Consider the following 17,699-nt stretch of genomic DNA (forward strand, 5'->3'; position numbering starts at 1 on the left):
TATATGAATTATTTTAAAGCCTGGCTCATTTTACTTTTAAAAATCAGTTTTCAGTTTAGCATCTTTCCCATTATAGTTCACAGGTCTTAGGTCTCAGGGTTTTCTTGGTTGTTTCGTTTTGTTTTGTTTTTCAAGACAGGGTTTCTCTGTGTAGCTTCAGCTGTCATGGAGCGCACTCTGTAGACCAGGCTGGCCTTAAACTCAGGGGCCATTCTCCTGCCTCTGCCCCCGAATGCTGGAATTTAAGGTGTGCACCACCGCCACCCAGAGAGTTTCAGTTTTTTAAAATATACTTCTCCATGGTCATAAAAATAGTTTCTACGTTTTCATCCCAATAGGTTTAAGACTGTGTTACTCACTTGTTTGCCCCATGAATGAATTGTGGAGACAAAAATATAATTCCTGGGGGCTGGAGAGATGGCTCAGTGGTTAAGAGCATTGCCTGCTCTTCCAAAGGTCTTGAGTTCATTTCCCAGCAACCATATGGTGGCTCACAACCATCTGTAATGAGATCTGGTGCCCTCTCTGGCCTGCAGGCACACATGTAGGCAGATATTGAATGCATAATAAATGAATAAATATTTAAAAAAATATATAATTCCTGAAACAAAAACTTGGTTGGGTGTGATATGTAACATAGCAACTAGCGATGAAGAATTAATTACTCACTAAAAGGTCAGCATAAGAAAGTCTCCTGGGATACATCAGCTAGAAGACAGAGGACAAAAACTAAGCTATGGAGGAGGGCTCAAAGGTATCAACGCTCTCTTGATAAGCTCTGCAGAAGGGGAAAATAAAGAAGCGAGAGAAAGAGAATACTTGAAGACATAATAGCTAAGAACTTTCTGGATCTAGAGAAAAACCATCTTGGGTCTCACAGATGAGAACAAGCGTGTAGCACCAACCCTGCTATGTAATGGACCCTAGCACACAGCAAAAGTCAATGAGACCAAAGGACAGAGCTAGATACTAAGAGAAAGAGTGACAGACAAAGACAGACAGATATATAAGAAGGGGGGAGAAAAACTGTGGCTGATAAACCAACAATTAGAATTAATACAAGAGTCTAATAGGAATGCTAAGTATAGGAACACCACCAAAATTCAGTATCAGTTCATCATGTCAGAAACTAACATTAAAATACAAGCATAAGATCTGAGTTCGAATCTCCAGCACTCGTGTAAAAAGTCAGGCCTGGCTGCCTGTAGTGGGGGGCTGCGGGCAGGCCTGCTTTTCGCCTCACCCAGCTCCCGTACGGCTAGCTTAGTCCCAGAAATAACAACACACAAATTGTATTCATTTAAGCACTGCCTGGCCCATTATCTCTAGAGAGTTAGTTACTGACTAACTCTCATATCTTGATATTAACCCATTTCTAATAATCTGTAGCACCACGAGGTGGTGGCTTACCAGAAAAGATTCAGCATGTCTGACCTGGTGGCTGGCTCCATGGCTTCTACCTCATAGCCCTCTTCCCAGCATTCTGTTCTGTTTACTCCGCCTACCTAATTTTCTGTCCTATCAAGGGGCCAAGGCAGTCTCTTTATTGACCAATGAAAATAACACAATAGACAGATAACCCTCCTCCATCATTTGCTGCCCATGCACACTACCCCAGCATTAAGAGGTGGGCACCGGAGCATCCTGACAGCTTGCTGATCAGGGAGCTTCCAGCTCAGAGAGAACCTGATTTGAGGCGATACAGAGAGGAGAAAAGCAGTGGAGGAAAACACTGGGTGTCCTGCTCTGCCCTCTGTTCTGTGTGCACACACATGGGCGTACACGCCAACACACACACCAGTCACAACACTATAAAATACCAGAACTGTGCCAAACAAAAATACAACAACCCTGTAAGGAAGACATTACAAAATCCCAATAAAGACTGGTTTCTGCCTGGTGTATACATCCAGTAAGATGTCAGTAAACTTCCCCAGACGCTAACAATTAATGCCAAGATGCAAATGTCCATAGGCAGTTAAATAATTTTGAAGAAATTATAAAGGCAGGGTCTCCCTGGAATTTCAAATCCAAAAATGATTTTAGAAGCATGATTTTATCACAGAAACAGGACAGAGCTCAGAAAGAGCCCCATAGAAACTTGATGTTTAAGAACTGTGCTAGAAGAATTCATTGTTATTGTTATTGTTGTTGTTGTTGTTGTTGTTGTTGGAGACAGGGTTTCTCTGTGTAGCCTTTGGAGCCTGTCCTGGAACTCACTCTGTGGACCAGACTAACCTCAAACTCACATAGATCCTTCTGCCTCTGCCTTCTGAGTGTTGGGATTTGGTGTTCGGATTAAAGGCATATGCCGCCGCCACCATCTGGTAGGTAGAACAATTCTTGACCAGAAAAGACTGAAATACTGAAAGACTGGAGAAAGTATGACCCAACTAGGATGCTCCCTCATATATAGTATAATAGATTCACATATGTCAGGTATAAAAATAAGTCCCACCCCAGATAACTGACTAGAATTCCACACAAAATAACATTGAAATCACAAAGCTAGCTCAAGAACTATTTACCCTTGCAGAAGACCTGGCTTCAATTCCTAACACCCATGTGGCAGCTCACATACATCTGTAACTCCAGTTCCACGAGGTTTGTCATCCTTCTCTGGCCTCCATGGGCACCAGGCACACACTTGGTGCATAGACATACACATAGGCAAAACGCCCATACTCTGAAAAAAATGCACCTAATTAAGGCCCACCCCAACTCTACTTAAAATAGAACTAAGTAGACAATTCTAACTCTAATTCAGGTTAGAATCTGCATGTTAACAAGATCCCTTCAAGTACTGTAGGATGGTCCCCTCACTCAAACCTCCAGAAAATTCTTTAAACTCAAATAGACAGTAACTGAGTAGGCAAAAATGTAGTGCCTGCCTCTACTTGGAGCATCCTCATCCCAGCCCATCCAATAATCTAGAGACATAAGTTCAGCCCCTGTGATAAACTAGCTAGACCTGAACTGACCTGATCAACAGTTTTTATCATCTCACCCCACTCTAGGCACAAGCATAGATCCCGGACACGCCTACACACCGGGGCTTCTGTGTTTCATACAGTGGGAGACCTCAGGCCTTGACCATGCGAACAAGCATGCCGTGTTCCAGTTCCCTGCCCATAAGAGATCAGAAGCTGCAAATCTAAAGTAGGGCAAATGGGAAAGGAGGTAGAGTGAGATCTACAATGAGGTATGACGGTTGAAAGAATAGCTTCGACATTTTCATGGTTATTTAAAGATCTGTTCACACCCTAAGGCTGTGGCTCAGATCCTAGAGGAATACCCCTCTCTGTTGAATCACCCCTAGTGTCCTTTAAATAAACAGAAAGACAGACCTACTGCCAGATTCTACTCAAGCCTCAGTCTCCCTGATTCCAATCCACTTGGTCCAGTGCAGTGGTTCTCAACCTATGGCTGGTGACGGCTTTGGGTTAATTTGTAACAGTGAAAATGCATCCTGCATATAGGATACTTACTCTGCAATTTCTAACAGTAGCAAAATTACAGTTATAAAGTAGCGAAGGAAAAATAGTGTTTGGTTGCAGGGAACACCACAACATGAGGAACTGTATTAAAGGACCTCAGTGTTGAGAAGGTTGAGGACCACTGGGCTAGGGTGAGTTCCAGGCTCTTGTACATGGTTTATGTGGTTTAGGGCAGGTCAGTCAGTGCAGGGCTCAGAGGCCTGGACACCTGAGTAGCTGCGACATAGGCCCTTTACAGCCTGAGGCATCGCTGGTAATGGTAGGTTAGAGTGGCTTTGATTGCCAGGATTTTCCTCTAAGAAGAAACACCTTATGTATAAGAAGTGAGCTTGACCCCGAACCAGAAAACAAAATGTCACAGGTACCTGTACCTAATTCCTGTGTCACAGGGACATGAAGACAGCTTGGGGCTATGGGCAGACACTCACCATCTCGCCCTTCTGAAACAACCCCGGACCCCCGCCTACTACCCCACCCCACCCCCCAAAGGCATCTGTCCAGTAATCTCACCAGGAATTCTGTCCCAGTGCTGCCTGACTCCAGAGGCGGCTCCCAATCCACATTCTTTACAAACTCCACGTGATGCAGACGTGGTTGGCCCTAAGGACCACACTTGGAGTCCGGGGACTCTAGAACAGATCCTCCTTTTGGCCACAACTCACGCTTGGAATCCAGCCAAGGAGGACAGCCTGCCTAGGTGCAGAAACTTCAGCCTCAAAACTTTCCTAGCTGATCTCAGGGGTTTCCGTCTCTCAGCCACGCCCTTCTGCCCGTGAAGCAGCCTTATTGGAGAATCAGAGACAGCTGCGTGACGCGCTCAGAACACAGCTTGCTCTACTCATCCTTCGCAGAAACGGAGCCCTGACGCCTTGCTGGTAAAGAACTCACCAAGTTCACAAGCGAAAGCAGTCAAGTGGAAATGAGACCTGAGGCCGGACACAAAGGCATCGTCAGCTCAGGGGCCTTTCAGGATGGCTGCTTTGCGAAATACGCGCGCATAGCCTGTGGGAACTCCCAGATTAAGGAAAGAAAGACTCAAAGGGGACCAGAAAAGCCTAAAGCCTGACATGCTGGCCGCTCTAAGATAGGAGATAGTGACGATACCACACCTGGTGGCTTTGGTTCACACAATAGCAACTGTTCCCCCCCCCCCACCCGGTTGTGGAATTTACATGAAAAAAAAAAGTAACAAAGCTGGTGGCTTGCCTCACCCTCTTCTGTTTCATGTTTCTTGTCCTGGAATCAATTCTTCTGAAACACCAAGCAAGCATGGAGTCCACCACTGCTCAACATTAAAAAGCTATTGTGCAAACTTAGCAGAAATATTTCCAGAATGAGGAGAAAGGAAAGCGTATTGCTAGAACCCTCACCCGGCAAACGGATACTGCTTTCCCAGACACCTCAGAGGAAAGCAGAGGGCGCAGGAAGGAAAGCAACAAATTCAGGAACATTCTGGCTCCTGGGGCCGTGCATGTGCCTGGAATGGGCCACTCTGGCTTGTGGGGGACTCTGCCCCCCTTGGCACAAAAGCTGCGTCAGCAGCACTGTTTAAACTGGGCTGTGGGCCAGTGAGAAGGTTCCGTGAGTGAGGTTCTTTGCCACCAAGCCTGACAATCTGACTTCCATCCCAGCGACCTTCAACTGACTCCATGATAGATGTCCTTCTCTGACCCCCCACGTGGCACGTGCCCTCCAAAGACAAACACAATAATAATGAATTAAAAATAATAAATACACTAGACTCATTATCTGCACTCCCTCAGAACTTCCCCACCAAGCTTATTCTAAAAAGTCTTCCTCTTCCTCTGCAGCTAACTGGGTCTGGGGACAAAGAGCTATCTCCAGGGAAATCAGCCTGAAAGCCCACAGTCCGAATGCTAAAGGCTAACACCACTAAGAGCCGCACCACTGGGCTCAAGTCTTTTCTTTCTTTCTGTTCCTGGATGATCTGAAGGCACCTGGCTGACCCCAGGTCTTCTCGGGATTTGATCAGATGCCCACACTTGATCACTCATGGACCTTCCAAAGACCACAAATGGCTCCCTGGGTGCATCCTCGGAGAACTAGGTGAAGCTCAGAACTGCTCACAACTGCTGGCTGAAGGGCTGTTTGAGCAACAGGCCTGGAGCTTGTTTTGCATGTTTTTCATTAATTTCTTTATTGCCCTAATGGGCCCCGTGTTCCTGTAGAATAAAGGGAAGTCATTTCCTTATTTGTTTACAATGAGACAGTTTTGATTGAGCAACTCAGAGACTTTCCAAATTCATTGCTCTTGGGGTAGGAAGGGTTTCTTTTTAAGCACGGGTTTGGAATGATGCATCCGCTAAGTCGGAGGCACAAAGACAGAAACCCATGGTTTCAAAAGTCTGTTTCACAAGACCTATTAGAAGACCACAGCCTCATCAGAGCCATGGAAAGTCATGTGGGAAAGAGGGTGGGGACATGAACTGAACTTTGCAAAGGAAATTGCCTCTAACACCCAAAAGGACAGGCTGAAGGTGACAGAGAGAACCCCGGAGCGTCCAGAGGTGGGTCAGGCTCTCCGGTCTCTGATCCCAGAGGTGAAGAAGGACCTCTCCCTGGGTGGCCTGTCATGGGGGTGTAGCATAGTTGCCTTGGACCTTGGGATTCCACCATAAAGGAAGCAGAGGGCAGTATCTCCTAAGACAGGACTTGGGCACCTTTGCTGCTGCCGAGGGTACCCGGAGAAGGGCAAGACCAGCTGGGGCCTTGAAGAAGCCCTAGGTCTGATGGGATCCGATCTGCTAGTGCTCCAGAAGTCCACCTGGTTGCCCCGCCTACCATCCTTGCGGTTCGCCCCACCCACCGCTCTGCCCCGCCTCGCTCCAGGAGACGCAAGCGCACACCGGGTGGTAATAAATAGCCTAGGCTCTCATTGCCCACCACTAGGGAGTAGCTTTTATCAGAGATTGTCTTTACAAGTGCTTGCTTCTTGCTTCAACCGGATGCCATGGCTGAACCACGGGCATCCGGGCCAGAGACACTCGAAGACCCCCAACGCCTGTGGATCTGGGAAAGGCACGTGTACTTGGATGAGCATAAACGAAGCTGGCTGCCCATAATCCTCAAGGTACCAACCCGCCTTGGGGGCAGCAGGTGGGGCAGCAGGGGTGTGCTCTGCCTGGGCCTGGGATTTCTGGTAGCTGGAGACTAGGGAATAGAGTGTCCCTTGTGCCGGAAACAGGAGGGCAAGGGAGGCCGCAGGTAAAAGTACTTTGGGTTAGGCTTGGTAGACTTGGAAGAGGGTGGGAACACCTTGAGGACAATGGTCAGGGCCCCCTCACATCTGGTCTAGGGTGTGTGACTATCATTTGGGGGTGAAACAGGGCTTTTCGAAACCATAAAACTGGATTATCTTTAAGGAAAAACTGGTAGTATCCACATCCGTAATAAGATTTAACTTTGTTTCCGTTATGGAAGCCTCGGGATGGGTCTTAATGAATGTCGGCGTCTTCAAAAGGAATCTCTTCTAGAAATACTTTCCGGCAGAAATTATTGAAATGCCCTCCACTTGTAAAATCAATGGAGGCTATAAAAGCAAAACTTAAAACTGTGGGGACATTGTGTGAGACGCTAGCGAGCAGTTAGGGACTAGGGACTGTCTCCACTCAGGAAATTTAGGGCTTTGAAACTCACAGACATGGAGCGCCCCTCGTAGGTGGTGCAGCCACAGTTCCGGACTCTTAAATTTACATTCTTGCTGCTGTTTTACAATATTAAGTTTACATATATCTAGGTTTTTTAAGATTAAATATTTTAAGTTAGATATATGAAGACAATATGGTATTTTCTTTTTATTATGAAGTTGTGCAATTTTTTTGTAACAACTTTTTTTTTTTTTCAAGACAGTGTTTTTCTGGGTAGCCCTGACTGTCCTGGAACTTACTCTGTAGACCAGGCAGGTCTCACACTCCCAGAGATCCACTTGCCTCTTCCTCCCAAGTGCTGGGATTAAAGGCATGTGCCACCGCTGCCCAGCTATATTTCTTTTTAAGATCAGGTTAACAACTATTTTTTCACCCAAATCGTGAACCAGAGAGCATTTCTGAGCTGTGGTAGATGTTGTCTGAACAGGAACCTGGTAAACTACAACACGGGATTTACTTCTCATGACTGAAAGAGCCAAGATTAAAGAATATATATGTATGTATGTATGTATGTATATAAGCACTCACTTATAGTAATGAGGAAACAGAATAAAGCCGTCTATAACAGTGGTTAGACTATTGACTAATGAATTCTGGGTGCTAGCGTGCTTAAACACCTGGCGTTGTGATCCAAGTTACCAGTTGTAATTTATCGCACTGGCAGGACATTTCGCAAAACTATTTTCACCTGGAAAAACCTCGTTAAGCTTATGTGAGTGTTTCGTGTATACACCAAGCACAGGTTGGCACTGCGGATCTGCAGCTAATGTGGCAGAGTCCCTGTGACTGGGAAGATGGTTCAAAGCCAGTTACATAATGAGACGGGGGGGGGGGGGCAGGTGAGGGAGTCAAGTGGAAGAAAGAAAATGGAGAGGGGAAGGGAGGCAGTGAGTTGTTCTCTAGTGAGGTGTGACCTCAGTTGTTGCATGTCATGTTTTTGAGTCATTTTGTTTGGAGTTTCAAATTGCTTTGTTCCCCTTCCCTCCCCACCCTCTGTACTCCCTGAGTAATGAGGACCCGGAGGAGCAAACCCAGGGCCCACTGTGTATTAGCTGAGTTAGCTGTACTGCAGAATTAAAGCCCAGCCACGTGTGCAATGCTTTCTATTTTGAAACTTGGTCTTAGTTACTGAGGTTGACCTAGAGTACCCTTTGTAGCCCAGGTAGGCCTTGAACTTGTGGTCCTTCTGCCTCAGCTTCCTGAGTAGTGCATTGCAGACCTGTGTAACTTGGCCCCACTAGATCTTAACCGGAGTATCTTATAGAATTAGATAGTTCAGGGTTTTGGGGAATTTTGTTTGTGTGTTTAGGTGGTGAACTTTTTTTTTTATATTTTTGCTCTTGTTTTTTTTTTTTTTTCTATCCCAAATTGGTGGATAAAACTCATTTCCAGGAGCTGGAGAGATGGCTGAGAAGGTAAAGGTGTTGCCACGCAACCTGCTGACCTGAGTGTGAGTCCCAGGACCCACACGATAGAAGGGAACTAACTGACTCCTGCAAGTTGTGGCACATTCGTGCTTGGGTGGTACATTACCTTTAACCCCAGCACTTGGGAGGCAGAGACAGGTAGATCTCTGTAAAATAGATGCCAACCTGGTCTAGATAGCAAGTTCCAGGCCAGTCAAGGTGATAGGGTGAGACCCTACTTCAAAACCACAAAGTTTTAACTCATTTCAGTTAATAAACCCGGATGTTTGGTCTCCACTCTAACATGGGTTTGTGTGACATTTGTTCTTTATAGGTGTACATTAGAGCAAAGGACTGCCTCAAAGAGATTTACCTCTTTGTAGATTTGGGGAGGTTTGCTGTGGACAGTAAGACCCCCCACACACACACACAAGGCATTGTGGCTAGAAGGAAGAGAACAGTGGGAAAGGAGGGAGGCAGAGACACTCTTGTGTACACTTTGTGGATTTCTATGGGCCCTGGACTCACTCTGTCTGGGAGGAAGAGGGTATCAGGAGTCCAGCAGGCAGGCATGACTTTCAGATCCCCACCCTGGCGTAAGTGAAGAAGTAGTTGCCATAGCCCGGGAGAGCCATGCCAGCGATGGAGAAATGCTATCTGTCATCGGTTTCACAATGTTAGAAATGGATTTGTCCAAGGTGTGTTGTGGGGGGGGGGGCTCAAGAAAATAACCACACAATCCCAAGCATTTTGGTCACACAGCCAGTCATGTCAGAGGTGTGCTGTGTCCCACCCTGATTGGTCAAGAGCTCAGCCTCACATTCTTTCACAGATGAATAACTTAGAGCTGAGCGGTCGATAAGCAAAGTATAACTGAAAACAGGATGCAACCTTGGGCACAGACTTCGAACTGAGAAAAATGCTGACTGGAAGGAGATGCTCTGCCAGACAATATGCCAGCCTCTTTGGAGATGGAGCGCCATCTCATTCAGCCCTCTGATAGAAAAGACAGTGCATTGCATTTATAGTTCCCACAGCGGGTCCCATGGATAGAAGCCTCATTTAAAAGCGGGCATTGGACAAAATCAAAGTCAAATCCCCGACAGGGCTGGAGTAAAGTGCTTACCTTGCAAGAATAAGGTCGTGAGTTCAACCTCCACAGTTCACAGCTGAGAAACCTAGTGTGGTCGACATTGCTAGTAATCCCAGCACTAGGGAAGCAGATACACTCAGCGATCTGGAACACACTCACTGACCAGCCAACCTAGCTTGTGTGTGTGTGTGTGTGTGTGTTTGCGCGCGCGCTTGCTCCAAGCCAACTAGAGACTTTCTTAAATAAGTAAAGAAAAAGATAGTGGATGATGTCTTAACACCTTGAGGTTATCCTCTCTGCTCCACGTGCATGACCCTCCCCCACACAGCCATGGTGGCTTACCCTAGCAATAGGAGGGTTGGCAGGGGAAAAACTGCACCCTGAACCCTGAAGGATGGCTAGACCCCATCGGAGTTCCCAAGACTGTGTGCAGCCTGTGGTGTTGAAGCCCAGGGGCAGTCACTGTGCTCAGTGCACCGGGTCAGCCCTGGCTGCGGAGTGACAGGATAAACACTGGGTGTTGCGCCTGGGGGACCCTAGCAGTGGTCAGCAGGAGGTGAAGGTGTGTTCTGTTCCTCTTCTGCAGACTGATGAAAAATTGCAGGTGATCTTGCGCCAGCAAGACGTCTCCTTGGGGTCTCCTATGACCCCCGAACAGCTGGAGGCATACGAGCTGCCGTTACTGTGGCAACTATACCCAGGGAAAAGGTACCGAGGCAGTGACTCCATGTTCTGGCAGATCCTGTACCACGTCAAGGCAAGCAGGGTTTACCCCAGGGACTGAGTGGGTGATCTCCAGTGCCCCTGCTCGCAACCTGGGGCTGGCCTGGGCTAGCTCTATATCCCTCCCTCCTAGCACCAGAAGCTAAGCTAGCAGGAGGAAAACTAACTGCTGATTTGGTTTTTGTTTGTTTGTTTGTTTTTGTTTGTTTGTTTGTTTGTAGGTAGGTTAGAGAGATAGAAAAGGCCATCTTCTGAAGTCTCAGCCAAACTCCTCATTACCAGGAAGCCCTCTGTGGTAGTCACTGGCTGAGACCTGTGGAAAGGGTTAGCCCATCCCCCCACCCCCCTCGGGTCCCAGTGCTGCCCCAGGCTAAAGAAAGCTGAGCCAGAAGGGAAGTGGGATTCTCAGGGCTGGGTCTGATCACTCTTGTCTCCTTCCCCACCCTCAGTTCAGAGGCTTCGAGGACCTGTTACTTGAACAGTTGGAGTCCGAAGAATTTCCATGACAAGGTGAGCGCACACCGGGGGCTCTGTCGGAAAGGAGTGCCCCTCCCCAGCAACTGTCCTCAGAGTGTGCCCTGGGTGGGACAAGCTTCCCAGAGGTGTTCATGTCTTTTCCTTTACCACCTTAGGAGCTACAGCTACAGCCGTGTTCACAGGGCCCCATGGGTCAACATTATCACCATCAGCTGTCTACCCTAGATGTTCTGTGTGACTTGTACAGAGGCGAGTTTCTCCATCTTTACTTGCCCACTCTCCTCACTGTGTTGCTGTTTTGCTCTGGCCCAGGTATAAGATGTGAGGCCCAACCTTGGGAGCCAACTCACCAGCTACCCAGCAGCCCCACCGCCGGCTCCCCCTCTGTGCCTCTGACCCTGCCTTCTCATCTTTCCCCAGGTCCTGCACTTCCTGTCTCCCTTGCCTACCCCAGGCCCGTGGGAGAGATGTTTGTACTTCTATCCACTTTGCTAGTCACCTTCTTTCTCTTCCACACTGGGCCCCAGGAAGAAAAGCTAGCCGGAAGACACCCCTCCCTATCTCCGGTAGCCTGCCCAGCTGCCTCAGTTGGCCCTCAGCTCTGCCTCCACGGCCAGCAGCATCAGGGAAGTGCCTGGTCCTTACCAACTCCTCTAGGTGCCCAGTGGTAGCTGTGGCTCTGAGCTTCTCAGAAGATTCATTTTTCAGCCTTTGCCTTTTGTCCCTCGGGGCAACCAGTGTCTGGATTTTGAACTTGCCTACTCTCTCATTGGTCCCTCAGCTATACATGTACCCTGAGGGACAAGGCCTTGTCACTTAAACCTGGCCAGGCCCCAGATCTGCCGACTCTCAAGATGCTGTGCTTTTACCCGCTTGACCTGTGAACCGCTCCCCGCCCCCCACTACCCAACAAACTGAGGCTTGGTTGCCAAGCAGTAGAATGCCTGAGAGCTTCATGTCCCTCCTCAGAACCCAGGAGCTTGCAGCCAGGGATATGCAAACCTGGGTGGGGCCTAAGGTCATCTCTAGAGCAAGAGACCAGACAATGGAGCTGGTTCAGATGAGCCCTCAGATTGCCCAATTGTGGGCTCCCTCCCTCCACAGATGCCCATTTACTGGGTTTTGGATGCTGTTTTTGATCGCTTTGTGTTGCTGATTAAATATGTTATTTAATACATACTGAATCTTCATCTGTCCTTGACCTAGATAAGGGAGAAACTGGGGTCACCCCGTAAGAATGTTGAAAGGGAATTCTGGGAATTTTGTGGTATTCTTATTTTGGAGATAAGGTTGGACTTTGCAAGTTTTCCATACTTCAATTCTCAAGCCTAGGGCTCTTGGAGTTATGATTTGAGAACCATTAAAGGCAACAGCCTCAAAACTCCCTTGGTGGCCAGTCCTGGTCCCCTGACCCCCTTGGTATGGTCCTGCCTTCCCCCAACCTCAGAGTGCCTTCAGCTCCGCTCCAGATGCCCTGCTGTCTCCGGGAAGGCCCCAGGTGTGCTGTTCCGTTTGTGGCTCCTGTTCTTCATCCCAGGAGGTCCCTCCCTCATGTGAAACTGTCCCCGTTACTGCAGCCCAACAAATCACCTTCCCACATCCCCAGCCTGCAGGCACAGCCTAGCCTACCTCGTGCCCTGTCCTCTGCTGGTCTTCATATGCCTTGTGAGTAGGGCCTCCGAATACAAGAGACACCTTCCAGAAAAAGGGGACCAGAAAGGGCCTGGTATCACCCTGCGTCCTGTCTCGGTATGACTTTAGCCCACAGGGCTGTCCTGAAGATGCAGTTGGGTAAGGAAAGTGGCATGCTCTGAGCATGCTCTGAGCATCCGACAAGAGAATTGTATGAGAAATCCATCTCCTCTCATTTACGGTCTCTTATCCCTCTCCTCTACACTGGATGAATTAAAAGCATGGCCACCTGTGATCATTCATTTATCAACTTTATGCGATCTAAACCACCTAGCAGACAAGTTGTATTAGGGTTCTCCAAAGGAATAATAGACCTCATAGAATAAACACACGCACATATACATACATAAGTATATATAGGTGTCGTTAGAATGACTTACAGGCTGTGGTCCAGGTGGTGGGACAGTAGAGGAACAGTTTACAGCATCTGGCTGCCATGAACTGGCCTGGCTGCTGTAGCCATAGTAGCCAGCAAAACAAGGGCTACGAACATACAGGCTCTGCTCTGAAAGATAAGTTTAGAAATCCAAAACCTCGGAAGAAAGTAGAATGGGGTGAGATAAGAGCCAATGATTCTTGTCTGTAGGTGGCTTCACAGACATGCATGTTTGCTATGCATGCACTTGTCCGTACATGTTCAAATGCATGAGGCCAGAGGTCAACTCCAATGTCTTCCTCTGTTGCTTTCCTACATTCCTTTTTGGAGACAGGGTCTCTTGCTGAACCTGGGGCTAAACTAGTTGGCCAGCATGCCCCAGGAGAGGGAGGCAAGCACAGGGACAGCTTGGCAACCCAAGGTGCCCTTAGCTGTAAAAAGCCAAATGGTTCTGTAGCACCCGTGCCACTACAAGACAGTACACGAGCCGGGAACTAAGCTGGAGACTTAGACAGACAGACAGACATATGGACAGACATGGGTCATCCTTGATACAAGAATGCCAAACTTTATTGTGCTCAGGGGCAGCTTATATAGGGATCCTTAGCCAGGCCCAGCTCTCGGGATCTTACAGCTGCAGTCCCATCAGACTCCGAGCCCCTGCAAGCAAGGTCTCGTGCTCAGAGCAGCTGCAGGCAAAAAGGGTCTAAAGCAAGCAAAGAAAGGGGCCAGCGATCTGCAGCTCCCAACACTTAGCTGTCCCTTCCTGGGTAGGGCAACACCTAGCACCTCCACACCTGTGAGTAATTCCTGTTCAGGAACTTCTTGCTTGAGGAATAAGGCCTCCCTAAACCAGCATCTGACAGAAGTACTGTGAGGTCAAGTCTTTCCTTGTGACCTGTTGCAGGGGAAAACCTATTTACCACCTCATGTGCATGCTTGATAGGGTTAACATATGCTCAAAATTATGTACGGGCGTGTACGCACACGCAGGTGATCTAAAATTCTATCTCATTTGTCAGTTGGCAAGGAATCACCCAGTACCCCCTCCCCGCACGGTCGACTCTACTCAGGAAACTGCGCACTCAGGCCTCTTGAAGGGTGTTTTCTGAAGCCCATCCCCCTTCTCTAGACGGCATCCTTTGCTTTTTCACTGGTACTCTGGGTCTTGTCTGGCTTGACATTGGAGATACCAAGAACCTGAACATCATGTCACAGGACCCCGTAAGACTCGTAATGCGGGATCATCTTGCCTCTGCTCCTTCCACGGTGCTGGGATTACATGTGTGCCCTGATGTGCCCAGCTACTAATGAGAATGCTGATGGTCTGATCTCAGGTCCTTGTGTTTGCATGGCAAGGACATTACTGATCCATCATCCCAACCCAGATTCATTGTGATAAAGAAAAAAAAAACCTGATATGAAATCTACCTTTAAGGGTGTGGTACAGTTTTGTTAATTTTGTTTGTTTTTTGTTTTTTTGTTTTTCAAGACAGGGTTTCTCAGTGTAGCTTTGGAGCCTGTCCTGGAACTTGCTTTGTAGACCAGGCTGGCCTTGAACTCACAGAGATCTGTCTCTGCCTCCCAAGTGTTGGGATTAAAGGCGTGCACCACTTCCTGGCAGCTTTGATGATTTTATGAGCACCGTTTCAAAGCAGGTTTCAGGGACTGTTTCCTTGCATGCCTCTTGAATAGCAGCTCCCCATTTCCTGCCCTCCACAGCCCCTGGCAATCACCACCTCATTTTCTGGCCCTGTGATTTGCACAGCCATAGGTGTCTTCTATAAATAGAATCCTGCAGGATTCACCCTGCTGTGGCTTGTTTCACTTAGTGTGATGTCTTAGGGTTCTGGCCTCCAATCGTGAACATCTGTGTGCACACTGCCTGCGCATATACCACACTCAATATTTTAAAGTGATTATTGTGTGCTGATTGTACAATTGTCGTAGAATATCTCCTTTAAGCCTCACAAAGACAGGAGAAACTCGCAAGAGGCTTTCTGTGAGGATGGGACTTCCCTCCCGTGGAAGGCCACCCAGCCACAGCAGCATGGAGTCACTCACGCTCGAGTGGGCAACTGCAGCTAAATTGCTTCCCGATGAGGCAGCAAAGGGAACAGCCAAATCCTCCCACAGGTGTGATAAGGAAGGCCCTCCCAGGAGTCTCTGAAACTGCCAGTCCACTTCTTTCTGATTTCTTCAGCCTTCTCATGACCGCAAAGCCAACTGTTCTCATTCCATCGTAAGGAACCAAGGGTGGGCTGGAGAGATGGCTCAGCGGTTAAGAATACTGGCTGCTCTTCCAGAGGAACCGAGTTCAATTCCCAGTAACTATGTGGCAGCTCACAACTGTCTGTGATCCAGCTCCAAGTGATTCGACACCCTCACACAGATGTAAATGCAGGCGAAACACTAATGCAAATAAAATAAAACATTTAAAAACAAAATAAAACCAAAGGTTTACTAGATTCAAGAGTCTCCAAAGCCAACTACAGTCTTTAACTTTGTTGTAGTTTTGGAAATGGGCTACTCTCATTACCCCCAATTTCCTGATGGGAAACAGACCCAGAGTCCAGCAGCAGGTATTTGCCCAGGGTCTCTGGGTGTCTGGCCTGGGTATGGCTAGAATCTGCCTTTCTAGCTACCAGTGTTCACCTGCTGGGCTCTGTCTTTGGTTCAGAAGCAGGAGAGAAGGCACAACATTTACTGCATACAAGAAAAAGGAGTTGTAGAGGAAACAGGACAGTGATCAGGACCCCATGATGGCTTCTCTGAGGTGGTAACACCCACATAAAGATGGGGAGATGTGACATTCCGCAGCCAAGGGTCAGTTCCATGCCCGGCAGACACGGAGTCTGGAGCGAGGTGAATAGAGGTGAGAGAGTCTGACCTTGCTAGTCAGAACAAAGATCTATGCTAAGAGCTTCAAGAATCCAGGAAGTAATAGGGTCGGAATGACCTCCAGCTGCTGTGTGGAGGGAGGATGGCCCCTAAGGCAACAAGAATAAAAGAAGAGAAACTAATTAAAGTTAGAAGCCTAAGGCAGGAATTGGCCAAATTTTTCTATAAAGGGTCAGACAGTAAATATCTGGGGCTTTGTGGGCCATAAAGTCTCTATTGTAGCTATTTGGTTCTGTCATTCTTGTGAGAACCATAGATAACACACAATGCTGAGTGTGGCATTGTGTTTGTGTGTGTGTGTGTGTGTGTGTGTGTGTGTGTGTGTACACGTGTGTACACTAAGGTACAAAGTTACTGGCAATTAAGGTATTCAGATAAATGTATTACAGAAGCTTTTAGGGTCAGAGCCTGAGCCCTGGCAGCCTCCTAACAAACCAAGGCTTCACTACCCTTCTCAACAGATCAATTAATAACTAGTAGTGAAAAGCCAAAAAAGGAACTCCCACATCCCCACAATTGAGGAGGAACAAAGAGCTTCAGTGACATCTGGTAGCCCTAACAAGGGATTTAGGATTACACCGAGGACCAGAGGTGTGCATACCTAGCAGCCTCTGGTGGGGTATGGTGCTCTGAAGTTGTTGGAAATATGTGAAATCGTCCTGGAGACTAGCTCCCCTTCTAGTTGGCACCAGACTTGTGGCCTTTGTCTGCCAATAAGAGATTGCTGGGGAAATGCCAATTCCTTTGGACTCATTTTGTTTTAATACTTTGATACCCAAAGAGGGGGACATGATATCCCTAGAACCTTTTATTCCTGCTAACACGGGAATAAATTGCAAATAACACAGTTGCAAATGGATGGAGAGCCGGCTGCTGTCATTTATTTGGGTGTAAGGGAGGTTTATTTTCTAATCCTTTGCCATCAGCTTAGACCACAGAAACACATGAGTATATTCCTTCACAAAGAAAGAAAGAAAGAAAAAAGATCAAGCAAACTACAAATGAAGTCCCCTTGTATGAGACAGATGAGAAGAGCCTCCTGCCATCCTTGGTAACAAGGGACGAGAGGCATGCAGATAGGACACACAGGATTTGATGAGGAAAGATAGTCGTGGCCTAGCTTATACAATATGGGTGATCAAACAATGGCTGGCTGCTCTCTGGAGTGATGGAGAACCCCCCCTCCCCCGAGGCACGCAGTCTATAAGGCTGGATGTCTCAACAGTCCCAGTCTGTCTGATGGCGCTAGAGGCCTGCAGAATTCCTGGAGAGCCACTGGCCTTCATTCTGCATTGAAAGGTTGAAGTAGCAAGGTTCAGATGACAGCGGAGGATGGCAACAGGACAGCCACAAGGTAGATGTCCTCACCTGCAGGGAGCAAGGGTGAACAGGGAAAACCAGCATTGCTTCCTATCAGACTTCTTTTTGGTTTGGTTTGGTTTGGTTTGGTTTGGTTTGGTTTGGTTTGGTTTGGTTTTGTGAGACAGGCATTTATATAGTCCTGACCATACTGGACCTTGCTATGTAGACCAGGCTGGCCTACAGACTCACAGAGATGGACATGCCTCTGCCTCTTGAGTGCTAGGATTAAAGATATTCCACCATGCCTGCCCTTCCCCCCTTACTTCTTTAGATCTGAGCCACTACCAGAAAGTGCCCATCATTCTGGGGGACAGGCTTCCCCAGTTAGCTAATCCTTCTGGGAAATACCCCCACAGTCCCACCCTCCCAGAGATGTGCCTCTTCGTTGATTACAGAGCTAATCAAGCTGGCAACTGAGAGATCAGCCATTGCAGAGGAGAGCCACTTCCCGTAAACCAATGTGCCCATTGCTCATAGTGAAAGATTTTCACCAAACGGAGGCGG

General features: G+C 47.8%; 1 protein-coding gene across 1 annotated transcript; it reads left to right on the top strand.

Annotated features, from left to right (window-relative positions):
• The first annotated feature begins 6,367 nt into the window (after positions 1-6,367).
• Tcl1a (TCL1 family AKT coactivator A) lies at positions 6,368-12,041 on the top strand. The gene is given in 4 exon segments (XM_085697327.2): positions 6,368-6,588; positions 10,251-10,421; positions 11,285-11,321; positions 11,324-12,041. Coding segments are annotated over 4 exon segments (540 nt in total). The 5' UTR covers positions 6,368-6,468; the 3' UTR covers positions 11,536-12,041.
• Positions 12,042-17,699: the final 5,658 nt, after the last annotated feature.

Source organism: Myodes glareolus, chromosome 11 (assembly GCF_982192425.1).
Source record: "Myodes glareolus chromosome 11, mMyoGla1.1, whole genome shotgun sequence".
Lineage (NCBI taxonomy): Eukaryota > Metazoa > Chordata > Mammalia > Rodentia > Cricetidae > Myodes > Myodes glareolus.